Here is a 21739-nt window from a genome sequence, read left to right on the forward strand (position 1 = left end):
CCCCAAGTTCTAGTATTATGGGAAAGGAAGAAAAAGCTCCCTGTATCTATTTTTTCTACTCCATGCATAGTTTTATAAACCTCTATTGTCTCTCCCTTTAGCCATTTTTTTCTATATTGCAGTGTCAAACTCTTCTGCCTTTCCTCATAAGAAAGGTGCCCAAGCCCCCTAATTAATTTAATTGCCCTCCTTTGTACTTTTTCCAGCTTTGCAATATTTTTTTTAAGATATGACAACCAGAACTGTACACAATATTCCAAATGAGGCTGTACCATAGTTTTATACAGGGGGCATAAAATATTGGCTATTTTACTTTTAATTCCTTTCCTAATTATTCCTAGCACGGAGTTGCCTTTTTCACCAATGCCACACACCGGGTTGACATTTTCCTCAAGCTTTTCACTGCAACAAGTTTCAGTTACAGTCAAATTGGACCCTATCAGCATATATTTAAAATTTGGATTTTTTTTTGTTCATGAAGTTCATTGGAACTTCATTTGCCACATTGTTGCCCACTCACCCATTAAAGAGCTCACAACCTACTATGGTTTTCACTTTCCTGACTAATTTGGTATCATCTGCAAACTTGGCTGCTACACTGCTTACCCTAAATTCCAAAACATTTATGAACAAATTAAATAGCATTGATCCCAGTACTGACCTTTGTGGGACCACAATGCTCACTTTCCTCCATAGCAAGAATTGTCTATTTATTCCTGTCTTCTTCCTAAGATTTAACAAATTTTAACCTATAAGAGGATCCATCCTCTTATCCTATGATTGCTAGGAGTCTTTGAGATGTCCTGTTAAAGGCCCAAGTATATAATTTCTACTGGATCACCTTTACCCATATTCTGGTTAACCTGCTCAAAGAACTCCAACTTGTTACCAGCTGCTCCAATTCACAGTCATTTATGCCATCTACAAATCCTGCTCAAGAAAGTCTGGAAAGGATGAAACTTGGGTGATGATAACATGTAGGTGGCATGACAGAACAAGGCCAAAGATCTCATGGGTAATGGTGTGCAAATTGGAATGCTTTGAGCAATTTGTTCACCTGGCAGCATTAATCTTTCATAGGAGAAAATCTACCCAAGCAACATAACACACATATGCAAGCTTTGCAATTGAATGCCAATGTACTATTTAAGCAAGCAGAATAAAGTAGCTGTCTCAGCTTCTCTAAAGTCTAGTTAATTACCATCTATCTAGGGTACACATATTTATTGGTTGTTCAGTACTGCTGCATAATTAAATTAATTGATGAAAGAAGAATAAAAGTCAATTACTTGGGTGATTTCTTTAAAATATGAACAGATGCAAATGGTCCAGTTCTGGCATATATTTTCATTTCATTGCAGTATTTTCATTTAGCATACTTACCATAGAAAACAACATATTTAGTTAGATTTAAAACCAATTGTGTTGGTCTATGTAAGTGATAAAGTGGATTAACTTTATTTACGCAGAACTATAGCCCACTGTGCTTAATGGGGTTCACTCCCAGGTAAGTAAACTAGGATTGCACTTCTTGCCTTTAGAGAATGAAACCTACATTTTGAAGAATATATGGCAAATAATTAGATTTGCAGGATAATTTTCATTAAAACCATGAGAGCCTAAATTACAATGTAATGTTTCTGGGAGTACAACTCTATAACACATCCCAACAAGAGGAGAAATTGGTTATTTGTGTACATACTTATGTATCTGGATGGATTTTGTTTTCCAGTAATGGATATTACAGACATTGTAAAAGGAAAAGCGGACAGTGATGAAGAGAAACAACATTTCATCCCTTTTCATCCGTAAGAAAATCTTAGTGTGCTGTATATTTGGTAGCTACTTTGTCAAATTCTTCATTACCTGTTTCTGTTTCATTAAAAGTTCAAGATAGTGTTTTAGAGAAGATACTTAAAAGTAACTTCATATGGGGAAATATTATGGTTTTAAGTGCTTTAGCAATAGACACATTTGTGGTCAATAGATCCATTTACCATATCTTGGGGAAAAGAATTTCCAGAAAACGTATGTTCTGCATTGCAGAACTGCTCCAATTGACTTTGTCTTGATCTTATTTAAATTTACTGTTTCAAAAGTGACACTGATGTGTTTACACTCACCTAGAAGTCTCTGATCCCAATTTAATACATGTGCACTGAAGCACATTGAAAGGAATGGACGTGCCTAACTATACTTAATTATAGCTATGGTGTTTCTTGAGTTTCTTGTGCATGTCTGTATAGTTGTTGTTTGAATGGTCTGGCATGAAACTGATTTTTTACCAATGTAAAGTCTGTAACAGTATTACACAGTAAAAATGAATTTGTTCTCCCACTGGCCAGGTTCATTAGACCAGTGAACCCCTGAACTCTACATTTTATTTGGTATATCTTCCTGTAATCTTGTTAGTCATGGTGGCTCTGAGATTCTCATTTGTTCTTTAAACTGGGTATGGTTTTATTCATTATACAAATACTTATGAATTCAATATTGGGAGAGGAAATGAAGGGAATAAATCTGAACAGTTCCAATAGTGTTTTCTGTAAATTTTATTGTTTGATTATATTAATCTTCTTCAGTTTGTATTCATTTTCTCTTTCCCTGTAGAGTGGCAGAGAATGAGTTTTTGCATAATCTTTTAAACAAAGTCACAGCATTCAAAGGCGATAGTGGTGGGCAAGGTGAAGTATATTTTCTTTTTTCTCTCTAGCTGGTATTTAGGGTGGGTTTTTTATTGTGCTGGACACCATGTGGAATACCTTGGGGGAAGGAGCCGTTGCCAGGATCACAGCTAGGCTCCATGGGTGGAAGAACAGACTGCATGAGAAGCTTGAGCACTGTATACTGTTGCAGCAGCCCTTTTTTGAATGCAGCTTATCTTCAGTTAACTCTTATCTCTATTTGTGTGAACCTTTGTTGCACCAACACGTGCAAATCTGAGATGCTTGTCTGTGGGTTGTTGCATCTATGACATCCAGCCTCGATATAGGGCTTGTCCACATATTTTAAAAAACCAAGCAAAACAACTAATGGGTTGATTATAAACATTTATTATTTGTGTTATCATTTGTAGGATTATGGGTAACCATGAAAATGCTTGTCGGAGATATCAATCAGATTAGGAAGGACTACCCTCATCTTGTTGACAGGACAACAGTTGTTGCTAGGAAGCTTGGCTTTCCTGAAATAATCATGCCTGGTATGGGGTTGTTTGATTCTATTTAGAAATTGGTTTGTCATTTTGTGCTGTAACTGTTGTTCTGTTCATCTCTGCCACAAGGTGCATATTTCATTTTTTTGGTAAAAATAGCAGTCAGTCAATAATACTGAAATAAGTACTTCAGAAAGTGTTTTTTTCATGTATATGTTCATCATGTGACTTTCTACTGACTGTATTCTAAGATGCTGCAGCTTTCAAGCGGACTTCAAGGACGCTGACCCAACTTTGAGGAGCAGAAAGGATTAAAAAAACCACTTTGGTGGTATTTTTGGATCTGTTGAACAAGATTAGAATTCAGACTATCACGTGATATGCATATTAATTAATTTAAAAACATGGATAGTTTCAGATAATTGAATATGTCATGTCAATTTACTTACATTTTGTTTCAGCATTGTTTCAGCTCTTTATCAGATTTCTGCTTGATCATACTGACTTCCACTGTATAATCCACCTTGAGTCTCAGTGAGAAAGGAAGCCTACAAACAAACAAACAAACAAACAAACAAACAAACAAACAAACAAACAAACAAACAAACAAACAAACAAACAAACAAACAAACAAACAAACAAACAGCTAATGTCTGTTCTACTTCTCTATGTAAATTTATCCAAGGCAGCTCATAACCCCAGTTTATGTATATATGCATTTACGTCCTATATTAATTTAATTTATTTGCCACTTTTCCATTAGTTACAAAATAAATTGGTATATTACCAAATGTTATATTGATGTAATATAATTCCTTGATAGAAGATACCACTTTTACCACATGCACTTGAGTTCAAAGGAACACATTATTAGCTAAATGGAGTACCATTTTAATAAAATATGATTATGATCTAAAAAAGTGATGAGGTTATTACTTACTTGTTTAAATCGTGGCATAGCAAAAATATCAATTTTAAATGGAGTATAGAATAAAAATTATAATCTTGCTCATGATGATAAAATATCCGCAAACTGATAACAATACCTTTGAAAATAAACTTGATAAATCCCACATTTAGAAGATCCTTGACATGACATAATCTCACTAAAAATCTGCCCAAGAGAATCTTTCTTGCTTCCTTTCTCAAAAGTTTAAAAACTCTTTTTTGTCTGCATTAGGAACATCTATTGAAAACATTTTAGTTTTATGAAAAATTCCTCAGTTTCCAATAAACAACAACTGCTCTTATAAACCAATCTTCTAGGCAGATTAATGCCCCATTCAGGCTAGTGAACAAAGTGAGTGTTATTATTATCCCCACAATACATCTGGGGAGCTGGGGCCAAGAGGAGTGGCTTACCCCAGGCCGCCTACTATGCTCATGGCAGTAGAGGAACTCAAATTTACAGAATACTGATCTACAATCCAGCCACTTAACCACTATGGTACAGCAGCTACAATGTTATCATTTAGATTGAGATACAAATATTGGACCCTTGCATAACAGTAACAACTTTCATCCATTTGTGTTTAGGAATTAATCATACCCAAGTTACACCATAGCAGTAATGCCTTAAAAATTCACGTGTCTTTGAATGTATTGGAAATAGCTTTTTGGATACCAGCCTTCATCTTTAAAAGCTCTCAAATGGAGGCAATGGATTGTATCAGTGCAAAAATTCTGGAGTCCCTATAAGACATTTTCTCTCCTTTTATAATATTATTTTTCCTTCTCTATGCTGGAAACAGCAGAAACCTCTGCCATGCTAGATCAAAACCTGTTTTTTAGGGTTTGCTCTGCAGCATGGAGTTTGCTATTAAGAAAGCCTTCTTCATCACATATTGCTAGTCACAATCATGACCCAGGTCAGGTGTATGAAATGCAGCTACATGGCTCTTCCCTGCTTGCATTAATGGATTTTCACCAGAAGGTGTCATTGCAGGATGAGAATTACATATTGATGTACAAACATATTAAGCCTTTTTCTGCCAACAGTTACATGTCTGATCATAAACATGATCAGTTTTCCTGCGACTAGACAGTAGATCTAGTCGCAGTCAAGTTCCTTTAATGTACACAATTCAGTATATCAAGGGATACTGATACACAGTTCTGTGACTAACTGCTTGAAATCCATTTCATCCTGACATCTAACCTTTTCCATTTCTACCCTAGGTGATATACGAAATGACATCTACATTACCCTTTTATGCGGAGACTTGGATAAGTATAATAAAACTACTCAAAGAAATGTAGAAGTCAACATGTGTGTTTGTGATGAAGAAGGAAAAGTAATACCAGTAAGTGATGGACTTTTCTTTGTATGATCTACAAGTATAGCTTTGTTGGATCTCTAACACCAAATGAGACTACAGACGGGTTAGATCTGTGGAGCATATTTATTGGGTTTGTTAGTATTTGTCTAGCAACAAAATCCTTGCCCACAATGTCCTGCATACATACAATAATACTTGTATGCTTACTGTTTTCAGTCTTTTATATTTTTATCTCATTTTTCCTCCAAGAACCTCAGAATTATATAGGAAATGAATACATGTTTATTCCCTTCTCTGTATTAAAAACTCTGTAAAGTAAGTTAAGCTGAGAGATAGTGACTGGCCCAAGATCACCTTATAGCTTGGTGACGATTTGAGCCCAGATACCTGCAGCACTGCTCTAACCACTGCACATACTGTCTAGTCGCAGGAAATACATTTTGAAATATTCTGATCTTAAAAATCAGAAATGTAAGCTGCCTGGCCTGGTTCAAATGATTTTGCACTTCTGGAATATTAGTAGAGAAAGGACCAAAAGACTCCTGATATAATGGTATATATTACTAACCTAGGGATGTTGATTCTTTATTTTATACATTTTTATATAAAATGGATGTTTACATTAAGAAGGCAAAATAATATGCTAATATGATAACATATTATTCTTCTGATATGATAACATAGGCATTGGGAAGAATAATTATCACACATGTACTGAAAGATCTGTCTACAGACACAGTTCTTACTTTTAAGCTTTTAAACAGCTTGGGGCCTGGGTACCTCTAAAGGACTGTCTCCTCCTCGACTATACAACCCACCAGTAAAGATTTGTCTCAAACTCTGCTCGTTCTGCTCCCACTTTTTTAAAATGAACTTTATTGAGACTTTGCACAATACAGATAAAAGCTGGTGTCAATAACATGAACAGATACAACGTATTGCCATACATAAATAATAATATTTAAAACTGACAATTAGCTGGTTATAGTAAAAAAAAATTAAACATTTAAATAACGGTTTATGCGATGACTTACAGAGTTATTAAAGACTGAAAGAATTTTGAGTTGGGCAGAAAATTGTTCTTTTCTGTAAATTCAAAAAAAGGAAACCATTTCTCTAAGAAATTTGTTTCATTTGGGAAGTGTTTATATTGGTGAATTTTATCATGTAATTTTTCTAAAATAAAGTGGTCCCAGATTTTAGCAAACCAGTTTTCTGAGGTAGGATTTTTTTCCGATTTCCAGTATAATGTAATGGCGCCTTTGGCTGCGGTGTTCCGCTCCCATAGAACCAGGGTGTTATCTGTGGTGGCATCTTGCCTGTGGAATGCCCTCCCACTTGAGGCTCACCAATTTATAATCTCTTTGGTGCCAGGCCCAAACATTCCTTTTCGACTGAGGCTTTTCATTAGGAGTTTTATCTTCTTGGTTGTTTTATCATCTGCTTCTGCCCTGAGTCTGTTTTATGGCTAGTTTTATGTTGTTTTATGTCCCTGGGTTTTTTAAATGGCTTGTATACTCTTTTATATTGAGAATTTACTATTTTAACTGTAAGCCATATTGAGCAGGACTATGGAGAGGAGGCATAAAAATCTGTAAATAAATAATTGTATCAACACACGTGCTGTATTTGGTACCATCTGTAATTTGGAAGGATAAAATGCAGGACACACTTCACAAAATCAGCTTTGAAATGTTCAGTATTTGGCCCAACTATCTTACTGGTATATTCTATATATGGTAACATACAGAAGTCAGTTTAAGTTATGCAGGGCTGTTCTTGGAAACCTTCAGATACGTAAATTTAGCTAATGTACCATCTGCCAGGCTAGCCGGAGCTCATCAGATCTCAGAAGTTAGTACAATGGTAAGTACTTAGATGGGAGACCACCAAGGAAGACCAGGGTCACTATGCAGAGACAGGCAAACCACCTCTGTTAGTCTCTTGACTTAAAAACCCAACAGGGATCACCAGAAGTTGGCTATGACTTGATGGTACTTTATATCATCTAGCAGTTAAACAAAGGGTTCTCTTTACTAGCATTTGCTTCTCAAAATCTTAAAAACCTGAGGCACCTGCAGTGCTAAGTTGATAGGTCTGTTCAATACTTACCTGTTTTAAAAATATTTTTAAAAACCAGCAAATAGTAAATATAGACTATTAGTCTATGATGTATACATTAGCTTCTTTGACAGATTTCCATATTTTCATAAAAAGCTGCTGGCTAAAAAACTACTGTAACATGGCAACATAAAATTCAAAATAGCTGAGTCATTCAAAATTTCTTCAGTTGCAGAACATGAAGGAAATAGGCTCTTTGTTAGCACTAAAATGTGGGACAGTGTTCTGTTTCAGTGATGGTACATATTACTGAAAGACGAGCCATCCAGTCTCCAGGTCAGAGGACCTTGTTTCATAATAAGATGCTCTGAATTCTTTTGACAGGGGATGTCCCTTCAATAGTTTAAGAAGTTTGTGTTCTATTACACACAAAACTGCCTGTTTGAAAAATGGAGAATCTCTTGCTCACTCCCACTTTGGTATTTTTGTTCAGATAATCTATCAGTCTAGTACATTTTTGTTAATGTGTACACATAGACACATATACTAGGTTTGAACCACATGCTTTGGGTGTCTTGAAATTAAACATCTGAATGGTTACTAGTGTCTTCATTTTGCATCTGGTGTGTCTGGACGTGCATGAATAGAGAATGCCAGCACACTTCTTCTCCACCAGCCCTCCCTCGTCACCACCTGTCCAGGCAGTAAATATATTGGTTGCAGCTTCTTGCTAATGCAATAAAAATGGGTCTGTGATAAGATAGATGGGGAAGAGGAGCTTTGTTTAAAAAGAAGCCTTGCAGTTTATACTCACTTCAGAAGCTGATGCTGGATGGGTTATCTAACATAAATAAATACAATGTACAGCAGGCAGAGTCATCAACAATGTGTAATTTAGGCTGGTAGCAGAGGTATTGAGCCAGTGATCCTTGCTGTGAGACTAAGTGTTAAATTCATACAAATGTCCCTATTTTCAGTTGTGAATTGCTGGAGGGAATAAAGAGGGGTGAGAAAATAAAACAAGCAACTTGAAATGGTGGTTCTAAAACAGAGGTTACAAATAAATAAGTTAGTTCTTTTTTTTTTGAAGAGTTGTAAGTGAAGAGAGAGTCTTAGGTGCTAAAGTGGCTATGTTAAAGGAGGGCAGTGTTTTTAAAAAGTACAATATAGAAGCTTTATATCACCCCAATAACTCTGCAATGAACATGCCATATAAATGAGAACTAAGAATCTGTATCTCCTCTCTGTGCTTTGTGTAAGAATGCAATCTGCTTAGGTGCTGGGGACAAGCCTGTGAATGAATACAAATCAGTTGTCTACTACCAAGTCAAACAGCCTCGCTGGATAGAGACATTAAAGGTATGTATGGCAAGGGCATGGGACATTGTTTCTTTTCTTCATGCTTAGTCAGAATCTGCTCAGCTCTATTCTGTGAAAATACAGCGGAAGAAATGCTAACTACAAGGTGTGGCTTGAGTTTGTTGCCTAGAAAGAATCTGAGAAATTCCCAGCCCTATTTAAATGTATACATTTGCTTACTTGTCTTTAAGGGCTAGAAATTCATAATATTATTGTAACAAGGTATTATTATCCCTTTCCATCCCTAATATGTTTAGTTAGAATATTACGCTATTTCTGTGGTAGAAAAGTATAGTTAAATAACTTGAGGAAGTTGAGAAAATATTGTAACAGTCCCTCCTCCCTCCCAAGTCTCTTACAATTTGTTTCCATCAATTTATTTGTCCTCGTTAGAGATAATTAATAGACATCACTATAGTTTGCATGTAACTTATAATCAGCAAATTCTTGGAAGGTTGTGATGGAAATAATTACAAAATGGCTGTAGGCTACTAGAATAGCTTATTGTAAATCTGTTTCTTTTAAAGAGAGAGAACTATGGAAAATTACTGTCATAATGTGGCTGTTAGGTACATAATGAGCTTGACTGCATTAAAGTATTCTTTTAAGAGCTGATGGGGACTGCAGGGAGGAAAAACACAATAAAAGTATACTTTGGTATTAGCATTCATTTTCATGAGACTTCAGATACTACTAGGTCTTAAGCAATGGAGAGTGTACCAATGGAGATTTCAAGTGAAGCTTATAGCAGAATTAAGACCTTCATTAATTAGTTTTTGGAATTTTCTATTTTTAGTCTATTCCTAGTTTTAACCAGCTGTGTCCAAAAATTTATGAGGAATCTCTAGAGTTGGGCCTGTCTGTGAAGAATACAAATTGTGTCTAAAGGATATTCTAAAGGATAGTTTGTAATGGGGTATAGAGTGTAGCTGCCTGGAGGAAGTACCCTCTAATTTGATACATTTGTATGACTGTGTTTTCTGCAGTCATAGCAATGTGAATCATCACCATCAGCAGCTGTTTCTGCAGAGGCACCACTATGGTCATGATTTCCTTCTTGCAGCTGAGGATGGCTAGATTGCTAAGCAGTAGAGATGGGCACGAAATGAACCACAGAACAAAATTCTGAATGGAATGGCTGGTTCGTTTTCAAAGAAACGCATTCCCTGGGTCCGCATTTTTACGGAACAAACGACTTTTCCTACTGTTCCGTTCTGTTGCTGGTTCGGGAAGCCAGACACTTTGCTCCATTCAATCTGTCGCCCAGGCAACGGTGGCAGTCTTTGGTTGCCCCTAATCTGAGGCCTCCATGCTTGATTGGCAGCTGTCCCTGCAAACTAGAGAGCTCTCACTCTGGCCCGTCCAGCCAGGAAAAGGGACAGCCCCTCAAAGTAGCTTCCAGCAGACACTCCAGTTTTTGCCGCTGCAAAGAAAAAATGATAGGAAAGGGGGGACTCGGATCATGCCTTTCCTGGGGTTCAATCTCTCTTGGGTGGTCTTTAGAGGACAGTGAGGACTATGTCCCCTGCAAATTTAGTGGGTTTTGGACATTGGGAAGGTCAGTTTGTAGCCCCTCAAAGTAGCTTCCAGCAGGCACTCCAGTTTTTGCCACTGTGAAGAGAAAATGACAGGATAGGGAGGGACCCATGGATCTTGCCTTTCCCAGGGTTCAATATCTCTGAAACTTGGGGGGTCTTTAGAGGACAGTGAGGACTAGGTCACCTGCAAATCTGATGGGTATTGGACATTGGGAAGGTCTTGTTTAGTTTGGCTGTGAGTGTGAAGGTGCCCGTTCTGGGCTCCCTCGAACTGGTTCGGAACTGGCTCAAGTTTGGCCAGTTTGTGGTTCATGTTCCATGAAAATGAATGAACCATGAACCATGTGGTTCATTTTCCCCCCGTTCCGTGTCCATGTCTATTAAGCAGAGACAACTTGTCACCTTGGCACCTGTTTCTGCATGTGTAGTTCTTTTCATACACAATTTTCCTTTCATTGTAATTCTTACAATTTAGAAGGCCAACTAACAGTTGTTAATAATCTTACAATAATGAGAGACACACATGAAAGGAGGCTTAATGAAGTTCCATCAAATGTTAAGAGTCCTTTTAACGCATCTGGTACTAAGCTGTGTTGTTAAGTTCAGAAGCAGATATCACAGACAAATAGGAAGTAGATGGCAACAATGCTGCAACAGTAGTCACATCAAAGATGTGAATCTGCATTAAGATTAAAAAAAAACCTCCCAAAGGCATAAAATGTGAAATATGATAGAGCAAGTAGCTTTGTTCACTGGCACCCAGTTAATTGTGCAGCTTAGTTAGCTAGCATTTGCTTGAGTTACTTGCCCTCAAGCTGTGCAAAAGCTTTGTTAACCAGGAGCCCCAACTCCCAGTGGTGCCAGTTAACAAGGCTTTTACTGAAAATATGAACAGCAGAGTATCATGTTACATCATGATCTGCAGAGGTCTAGAGCTAAGCTCATCATTGGTGAGAACAATAGATTACCTGTCCTGGATGGATTTTTGGCATTTGCAACCAGTAGGGATCTTGTCTCTTTGTTGAGGTTTCTTTCTTTTTTGGGGCGGGGGGGGGGCGGGGGTCATAATAGCTGCTTACTTTAATATTTCTTGGTTTAAACAGGTAGCATTGCCCATTGAAGACATGCAAAGAATTCACTTGCGCTTTACATTTAAACATCGTTCTACTCTTGACTGTAAGTAACACCATCCTTTGCTTTCAATGGATGGGATTAGTTAAATGGACATTTTTAGAAGAAAATCAAGTAACACCAAAGTTCTGTATTATACAGCTAAAGACAAAGGAGAAAAGAACTTTGCAATGGCTTACGTCAAGTTGATGAAGGAGGATGGGACAACTCTGCTTGATGGCTTCCACGACTTGGCAGTCCTTAAGGTATCAATGATTAGCTAACTTTGATATTAATTTGCATATTCTAACATTAATTTGATATTAATTTGCATATTCTAACAGTAAACTCCTTGGAGGTAACCTCCAAAATACTGCTTGTTTACGTCTAATGTATTTGCTAGATTATTTCTATCATAATGCATTTATACCACATTTCCTCCTTAGCTCAAAGTGGTGGTGGTGGAAAGTACTGTCAAATCGCAGTTGATTTATGGTGACCCCTGCTGGGGTTTTCAAGGCAGGAGACTAACAGAGATGATTTGTCATTGCCTGCCTCTGCATAGTAATCTTGGTCTTCCTTGGCTATCCAAGTTAGAACTCAAAGTAGTATATCAGATTTAAAAATATTGTTGGTTTCATTTTGAAACATTTCTGAAAATTTTAGTTCAGTAAGGTGGCCAACTTCTAGTTTCAAAAGTTCTGGTGCCTGGAAGGGACTAGGGAGTGAAGAATGGGACATGGCAGGATGTAAAGCCTGAAAGCAGAACAAATGGTAATTTTTTATATTATCTTCTGTGGCTAATGCTAGCCATAACAGTAGGCTATGCTTGTATTGTAACTTCTACATTGGGAAGAATAAACCACAAAAGAAAAACTATATGAGCAGTTTTTTGGCTGTCCTGCTGTTACTGGAATCGGTCTCCTTGCAAGAAGGGGGAATTAGCAGCAAGGAGAAGGCTATGTGAGAGGGGTAACAAGTGAGATCCTCCACCAATTTTTATGGGATCTCCTCCCAAGGAAACTGACGAGAGAGATGTTCTTCGAAATAAAGAGTATTTTTTATTAAAAGGAAGAACTCACACACACAAGAGACAAAATAAACATTTCTCACAAGCACACAAGAGTCCTAGGAGGCAGTAAAGAAAAATAGGAATAGATTGCAGAATTTTGGGGTGATAGTTGCCAATCAGATGAGTACAGTAGTCCACGGAGGAACAGGGCTTCAAACATCCAGTGACTTTGGCCAGGGAGGAAGGCTCAGAGAGATCTGAGGGAGCAGTACAAAGATTCAAGTAGGCGCCCACCACACTGCTCGATCTGATTGGGGCAGAGCCAGGATTCTTATAGGGCTGAATAGACCCTGAGACTGGAGAGTGACTTCAGCCGGTAAGAAAAAACCTTAATCGTTGTCTCCTGGGATGGGCAAAAGGCTTGAGTACCTTGATTGGTGCTGCTGGAGTGTGACAAAATAATTAGATTGGTTGCTCCTGGTGTCTTACAAAGAAACTGTAGTTAATTAACAACAACAAAGTTTATTAGTCATAGGCCATCATAATCTCGAAATCAATTCAAAATTACATGCTTGCACATCAGCGAGACACACGCCATTTTAAAATAAATATTTAAAAGGTACATATTTCAACAAATTACCGCCTTTGGAAATGTACTTAATAAACCAATCTTTAAATAAAATAAAATAAAATAGATCAGTGTAGTTAATTAAATGTTCCTGGAGCTGGCTGATGAATTTTGGGGTTTGATTGAATGGTCCCAGAAAGAGTTTTACACTTATCAGAGCTGATTGATGGCCCTTGATTGCTGGGCAGGATTCAGTCAATAGGAAGAGGGAAGATTGGAATGCTGAAGGAGAGATGACTCACAAAGCACCTTTCTTGTCAAAGATAGCACGTCTGCAACTTGGGAGGGCAAGAACTAATCATGCCCAATCACTCGGCATGCACTTGCATTCCATTCATGTTTCACTCTCCCGAGTGGGAGCCAGCAATGCTTTGCTCAGCCAGGTGGTTTGCTAATACAATATGAAGCACATTAGATTCAGAGGCTTATTATTTTATATAATAAGCAGCTATTAAAATGGCAGAGGCCGGATGGACTGCTCACACTGCATACCTTGGCATAACAGAACCTGTGGATATATGAAAACGTCTGCTTCTATGCAAATTCTGGCAACTGGCTAGAATGCAAAGAATATACCAGGCCATTTTTCACCCATTCTGGTTGACAACCATATAAATCAGATTTTCCAAATGCATCCTATAGGAATATCGGTCTCTCTCAAACACTAAGGTGGATTCTATAATTAGTGTTTTAGTTAATTTAAGTTGTTGAGCTGGCAATGGTTGCCTCAGTATTTAAAAAATAGGTATCTCGTTCTTTCCTGTTTGAAAACAAATTGTCATCAATAAACTCTAAACTTTCCATGATGAAATAAGTAAAATTACGTTGTAGTTAACAGACTTTTAGAGTGTCAGAATTATGTGGAGACTCAAGTTTCAGAATTAGTCTGTAATGTAGTGCAGGGAACTTCTATCTTCAAACAAACGGCGTTTTGCACAGACTCTACTTGCTCTTGATTTTCTTAGCAGTCGATCTAAAAGGATTGAAATTGATTTGCGTATGGTTCTTTGGTATGCCTAGCCTCCCTCTACATTTTTACAGTTGTGGAGTTATTTTATTTTCTTCCTCACGTGCCTTAAATAATCATGATTTTCAAGCAAGGATGCTGTCTTGATGGTGTTACTAATGGTGTCACAGTACCCCCATTTAATTTTTTTGTGCATGCTTATACTGATAAAAGGGCTTAATTTTTTAAAAAAGAGATCCAACCAAGCCAAGGGGAGAAAAAGCTCCTGATTCCCACGTGTTGCTGCCTCTAACACCCACCCTCTCTGAAGTTGCTGGGGAGGGAAATGAAGCTTTGGAGATTCTCTAGCTTTGCCAAGCTCCGAAAGGGGGAGGGAGGGAAAGCATGGTTGAGCAGGCATTGTTAGGAGCTCTTCATTGGGTCATGTGTCACTGATCAAGCCCAGTTCTGTGCTGGCATTGTGAAGCACAGTGGGGGCAGCCACAGCAAATGCTTTGCATAAAGGTGTCTGTGTGTTATGAGGAAGGGGATAGTTGTTCAACAAGCACTTTTTCCTCCCCACTATCACCACCACCTCCCATGGGAGCTTACTCCCCCCCTGCAAGTTCACTCTGTATAAAATTAAAAGAGAGAGAATGAATTTCTAATGCCCTGGTCCAAACAGTACTCAAAGCAGGGAGCTGGTGAGAGTGACTAGAAAAACAGGAGAAAGAGAGAGAGTGTGGAGAGAGAGAAATAAATAACTAAAAAAGAGAAAATGCAAAGGGAGAAAAGCAAACAATAATAAATGCTGCAGACCACCTGGAAATTTCATTTGGCTTTCCAATTTGAAAGTTTTATGACATTCGAGCAGGAAGGCAAATATGGAGAGAAAAGAGAACACCGTTTAGGGGTTCTGAGAAGCAAGAAAGAGGGACACTCATGTATGAGAATCACCATGATGGTGATTCTCTGATTAGTAGTAGATAGCCAATTGTTCCCCACGTAAAACAGGAAATGATAGAAAACTGCAGAACGTAAGAAGGGAGGAGAAAGAGCAGAGGGAGTGGATGATGGTAAGATGAAACATCGAAAAGTGTATTGGAGGTGGGTAGGAATGGGCTGGACAAATGAATCTGAAAGTAACTATGCATAAGGAAAAAGGCGATTCAAAATCATCTTCTAAAAAAAGATTGATATCAAAAGAAGTGGACAAAAAACAAAACAAAACAAAACAGAAGTGAAAACTGAAGGCACAAAAATGCATGTGGAAATTAGAGGAAACACTGAAGCAGTATGGGACCAGAATTGACAGAAAGACTGTATAGAAAATCCCCAAAGTTAGATCCTTATGATAAACATGCAACTTCATGCTTTATAATAGTGCCTTCAGGGCAGATGCGGCTTCTCATGTATTGAGTTCTCTTGTTTTGCCCTGTAAAGTTTAGGTGGGTTTGCCCATATATGCCCATGTTGTTTTCCCCAGCCGTGATGTGGTGTGGACAGCATGATATGACATAATTAAATTGAAATATATGGAGATGAAAATTTCAACAGGACTACTATTTTCAGCACCACTAGCTCCACATTGAGTGTTATATCTAATTTGCCTTTACGCTTTGCATAATTGAGAGCTGGTGTGGAATACCAGTTATAATGTCAAACTGGAACAGATCCAGAGGAGTTAGCCGTGTTAGTCTGTAGTAGCAAAATCAAAAAGAGTCCAGTAGCACCTTTAAGACTAACCAATTTTATTGTAGCATACAATAAAATTGGTTAGTCTTAAAGGTGAAACTGGAACAGAGAGACTCAGGTTCAAATCTCCACTCTGCCATAAATGTTACTAGGTCACCTTGAGTTAATCCTGCAGCCTAATATAGTGCCCAAACTTATTGTTAACAAAATGCAGAAGATAGAATCCTGTGTGTTTCCTCTGAGTTCCTCTGAGTTCCTCTGTCCTCTGAGTTTCTTGGAGAAAGGGCAAGATAAAAATTAGATAGGTTAAAATTAGTTTGAAAGAAATTCTCTTTAATACAGCAGCCTTTTGGTGTATGAGATCAGTGTATGACTTTTTGACTATCTTAGGACTTTCATATCTGCAGTGGTCATCTTTTTCTCTCTCATGCCTTTCTCCCTTCTTCTCTATGCCTGACAATTGTGTTTCCAAAGTGGGTTAAAATAAAGGGCAAATTACAATTGAGTGGACTCCTGTGTGTATGTGGGGGGGGGATGTGTCTGTATCCAACATCTAAACCAATAAACCTTATAATGCAGTTAATATGAAACAATGTAGCAAAGTTTGTAACAGTTTGCTGTGAATCTAACTCAGTGTATCTGACAAATGTTTTGTTTTCAAGGGTGATAGTAAGAAAATGGAAGATGCCAATGCTTACTTGAGTCTGCCATCCACACGCAACCTGATCGAGTTGAAAGGCTCAACCTTAAGTCGAAGTTCAAGCAGCGTTGGGGGGCTCTCAGTAAGCTCAAAAGATGCCTTTTCCATTTCCACTCTTGTTTGCTCGACTAAGCTAACTCAAAATGGTAAGAGTGTACACTTCTGACAAGTTTTTGTTGAACTTTAAAGGTAATTTCTGTCTTCCTGTGCTCAAATATATTTCTGCTCTTTTCTGCAGTGGGTTTACTGGGCCTTCTGAAGTGGCGTATGAAGCCAGAGCTCTTGCAGGAAAATTTGGAAAAACTAAAGCTTGTGGATGGGGAAGAAATTGTGAAGGTATAACTTACTTGGCAGTGCTTTTAAAGCCACAGCTGTGCTGTCATGGAGTTCGGGGACTTTATAAATAGTGAAATACTAATAATATAGGAGAAGGTTCTGGTTTTTGTTTTTTGTGTTTTTTTGCAGATGACTGTCACCCCATTGTTTTTTATTATAGAGTAACAACATGTAAGCATCTGTAAGAGCTTACAGTATCCATGGTATTATGGGGAAATTGAATATTTGTTCATCTTGGTGTATCCACTTTGTATGGTTTTTTGGCAGACTAATCAATGTGAAAAGCTTGAGAGGATGCACCGTGTGCTTCCTTTGTTCTTCACTGTCTAAGGGTTTCCTAGATGAAAACTTCAGGAATCCCAGTACTTTCCCTTAAATTCGCTCAAGAACTATTTAGTAAATGATTGGCCAAGTTTTATCACCATTATTTATTCTTCTATTGTGATAACTGGGTGGACTACTTTCTTACTAATAGCCTGGAAAATAGCCTAAGTTCTTTGGAGCGGTGGAGGCACAGCGTAGTGACTCCAACAATACAAACACATTTTCTTTTCCCTAAAACAGTTGAAACTTGGCAGCTTCAGGCAAACTGCTTGCAGGCAAGTGCTAAGTGGGGGAAGAGAGTGGGGGGGCACAGCAACAAAAATACACGGACACCATGTTGGAGGTAAAGAAGGCCACAACTTTATTGAGATTACAGCCCAGGGAGCAAAGGCGCGCATAGGGCATGGATCCGAGCATCGGCTGACCCACCTGCCAAGCTGATGACCCACACACCCCCTCGGACCCTTGCTGAGGGGGGGAACCATGGGATGTGACAGTCACTGGGATGCCACATGGGTATACACCCCTGTGTGAAACATCCCCTGCCACCTGGGAGTGAGGCGGACTGACAGCCCCCGACTGGGCATGCATCGGCCTCACTCCCCAGACTCCTTATGGGGATCCCCATAATAGGGAAACTGAGCCTGAGGGCCTTGTTTTCCCCTAAACGGATTGGTGCCCAATGCCAATATGCAGCCTACTAACCCCAAAGTTGTGACAGAAGGGAGGGTTGGGTGGAATGCCCCCACGGGCCAGGTGCTGAGGGGAGGGGGCCAGCCTCTCAGACCAGGGGCCTTCACCAGATGTGCCTAGGCATGCCTCCCCAGGCCCCTGGTCACTCTCCCGCCTATCTGCAACATGGTGGCCGCCATGCCGACTCCCTACCCGCCTCCCCTGCATCACCAGCAATCCGGCCACCCAGATGAATCTGGGAGCCTTTGCATTCAGAGGTCACATAAAAGCAGAAGCTAGTTGTTGTGTTCGTGTGTTCCTTTCTGCATCCCATTCCTGTTCCCTTTGTGTGGAGAGTTCAGTTTAATGATTCCTTACTCTAGAAACTTTCCATCAAACTCTAATTTGCCATAACATCCAAATATAGACACAGAGTATTTAAGCACATCTAAGCACTGCAATGAGCCAGGTTTGTGCCCATTCCAAATAAACTTCTGTTTGTTTATGACATCTTAATTCAGTCCAAGTTTCCCTAACAAAACCTGCCTTGATTTGCCTTGCAAGAAGCTTCTTGTTACCCCTTAACCCAATCTATCCTTAGGAATGTAGTTTTCAAACACATACAAAATTCTTTATATTGTTATCTACAGAATCCTGTTGAAGCCATTATTTTAAGTTTTTCATCATAATTTGCGGTGCTGAACTTGGGCATTTTCTAAACTGTGGGCTTGGGTTCATTCTGTTTGTGGCACAAATAAAGAAGGCCCCGTCTCTGGAACTCATTGCTTAAAGTGATTGGTTCACATTACTTCATAGTAATGTTAAACCTATTTTTTTTATACTTATAGTTTACAACATTTAGTGGCAGCCCATATCTGCAGGGATGCCTGGAGAAAAAAAATGTCTCTTTAATAGAGGGATAATGAGATGTTACTTATCAGTTGAAGTTATGTATTACCATGCCCATTTCCATGCAATTAATTAAGAATATTTCTATGCCGCTCCCTCAGAGTCCTGCTTGACGTGGCTTACAGATAAAACAACATGATAACATAAAAACAAGCTATTAAAAAACAAGCCATCGGACATAAACAGTGTAAAAACTATACATAAAACAAAAGCAGACCATTGAAAAGTTGATACAATAAAACGTCTAATGAAAAGCCTGCATAAAAAGATGAGTTTTGACTTAGCACCAAAAGAAAGTAAAAAGGGCATTAGGCAAGCCTGAGGGGGGAGTATGTTCCAAAGGCAAGGTGATACAGAAAATGTCCTGTCTTTTGTTGCCAACCATCTCATCTCTGAAGGTAAGGGCTCAGAGAGCAGGGCTTAAGTGGTGGGCTGGGTAGTATGGGATGATCATTCAGGTATCCTGACCTCAAGTCATTTATGGCCTTAAAGCTAAGAAGCAGCACTTTGAATTATGCTTGGAAGCAGATGGGTAACCAGTGCAGACCTTTCAGCACAGGCCTTGTAGTCAAACCCTGACAATAGCCTGGCTGCTGCAGTTTGGACCAGTTGAAGTTTCGAGACCATTTTTAAAGGCAGCACCCCTCCCACTCAAGAGTGCATTTATGTTTAACTTGGATGTAATCAGAGCATAGATCACTATAATCAGATAACACTGTTAGAAGAACAGTTGCAGCTGGCAGGCCAGCCAGAACGGATAATAGGCAGTATGCACCATGGCGGAACCTGAACCTTCAACTGTAGGCCAGGAGCCAGTAGCACCTACCAAGCTATCAACCTGCTCCTTCAGGGGCAGTGCAACCCCCTCCAGGATAAGCTGACTCCACAGTCTCCAAGCAGCTTCTACTTTGACCAACATCACCTCAATCTTCTCTGGATCGAGCTCAATTTATTGGCCGTGATTCCTCCTATTGCCTTCTCCAGGCACCTATTCAGGACTTTCACTGACTTATCTGGTTTTGTTATTAGGTAGTCTCCTAATTAGTTGGGGGGGAAATTAGCTTAAAGGAGACAAAGCAAGAGGGGGTAACTGGAATTCTCCACCAATGTTTACTGGGATTTTTCCCTTAAGATAACTCTCGAAATAAACCAGCGAGATGTTCAGCTGGAAAGGTTTTTATTAAAAGAGAAATGAAAGGGCAAACATATAATCACACACAGAACACATACAAGGCTAACTAAAAAGAAATCAGGGAAGAGCGGGAAGAAAGTAGTTTTAGGGAAGGCTATAATTACCACTCTCGAAGATGGAGGTCCACGGAGGCAGCAGTGAAACAACCAGCATTTCACAGAGAGAACAGAAGGCCTAAACGAATTTGGACGTGTATGTACAGGTCCCAGAATGCACACAAACACACAGGTGGCTAGGCAAAATGCTCCCTGGGGCAAGCTGATATATTCACCCCCAAAACAATAACTTGATGGTTTTTCTGGAGTTGGATGGTACGTGTAAATGGTGCTTGATAACCCTGTGAGTACTGGATGGGAAAAACTACCAGGTTTGGTGAACAGTGTTGCTTAATTAGGGCAAATGGGTAAGTGCAAGTGAAGCCAGGTATTAACAATATTAGTCAAGGGTTTCTTGGGAGACCCATTGTCCTAAATTACGTGCCTCTTCAGGGCATCAAAGGGGGCATTAGTCAGCCACACTGCCTCCCCTACTAAAATATTTTCCCAGGCTCTTACCTGGCTGGCATCTATTTTCTTTCATTTCAGGCCAGGCAGTGTCTTGTGCTTAAACTGCTCCTCAGCGAGAGGAGGGAGTCTGACTGCTAACAAAAAAATAGAGCTGGATATCATCTACATATTTGAGACCCCTCACTCCATCCTCCCTGGATGACCTGTCACAGTGGATTTAGGTAGATGTTAGATAGCATGGGGGACAGGATGGAACCCAGCAAGATTCCTCAGCATATATGCCAGCAGCAGTCCCCCAACACCACCTTTTGGAACTGGTGATCAAATAAGACTGGAACCAACAATACTTGGTACTCCCTTGTCTTAACCCAGCCAGCCTCCAGAAGGATACCATGGCTGATGGTATCAAAAGCTGCTGAGATGTCCAGAAGAATTAACAGGGCTGCATTATTTCATCATCTTCCTGGCAACAGTCATCCATCAGGGTAACCAAGGCCATTTTCATCCTGAACCCAGGCCTGAATCTACATTGAAATGGATCTAGATAATCCATTTCCTCGAAGACTTCTTGAAGCTGTGAGGCTGCCACCCACTCAAACACTTTGTTCATTACTGGAATGTTAGCCACTTTGTGACAGTTTTTTAGGTCATTTTGGTCCAGAGAGACCTTCTTCATCAGGGGTTACAACTCTTTTTCAAAGTGGTAGGAACGACACGCTTCCGTAGAGAAGCATTTATTACCTCCTGGACACAGTCAACCAACCCAGACCGGGATGATACTGTTAGCCATGGGGGCAAGGATCAAGCCATGAGGGGCAAGGGCGAGCTGCAGTCTTCAAAGCACCTTGTCCACTTTATCAGGACTCACCAACTTAAAGGCATTCATACTGTCAGTTCCTGGCAGGTAGATCGCTCAGCCCCTCTCCAGTGAACACACATTGGTTCCAGTAGAAAAGCTTTATTTAGGATTTGACAGTTCAGGTCTACACTCCATCATGGAGCTTGGTAGAAGTGATAAGGCAAGGAAAGCAGTTCTATGTTATACTTGATTTTCCTGCACTCAAATAACAAGGTTTTGGCGCGCAGTATACACAGGTCCTGTGAGAACCCTTTTTAGTTATGGCTAGACATTCAGTATACAATCATACATTCCCAGCATCTGGGCGAAGTAGCAAGAGCTGGCATCTGGATGCTCCAAGGTCAGTGCTAGCTTAGAGGAGCATATTTCTATAAGATAACAAAAGAGGCCCACTCTGGGTCTCAAAAGTAACATTTGCACTAAGGAGAGAATACATCAGGTTAATAATGAGCATTGTGG

The 21739-nt window shown here is 39.3% G+C and overlaps 1 protein-coding gene across 1 annotated transcript in view; it reads left to right on the forward strand.

Moving 5' to 3' along the window:
* The window catches only part of DOCK2 (dedicator of cytokinesis 2), a 470704-nt gene that overhangs the window by 46014 nt on the left and 402951 nt on the right, over window positions 1-21739 (forward strand). The window contains exons 11-19 of the mRNA XM_054976977.1: window positions 1733-1808; window positions 2611-2684; window positions 3077-3202; window positions 5333-5457; window positions 8755-8853; window positions 11495-11567; window positions 11664-11767; window positions 16445-16628; window positions 16721-16818. Coding sequence (XP_054832952.1) covers window positions 1733-1808; window positions 2611-2684; window positions 3077-3202; window positions 5333-5457; window positions 8755-8853; window positions 11495-11567; window positions 11664-11767; window positions 16445-16628; window positions 16721-16818 — 959 coding nt within the window. The remainder of the gene's footprint in view (window positions 1-1732; window positions 1809-2610; window positions 2685-3076; window positions 3203-5332; window positions 5458-8754; window positions 8854-11494; window positions 11568-11663; window positions 11768-16444; window positions 16629-16720; window positions 16819-21739) is intronic.

Source organism: Eublepharis macularius, chromosome 4 (assembly GCF_028583425.1).
Source record: "Eublepharis macularius isolate TG4126 chromosome 4, MPM_Emac_v1.0, whole genome shotgun sequence".
NCBI classification, from domain to species: Eukaryota; Metazoa; Chordata; class Lepidosauria; order Squamata; family Eublepharidae; genus Eublepharis; species Eublepharis macularius.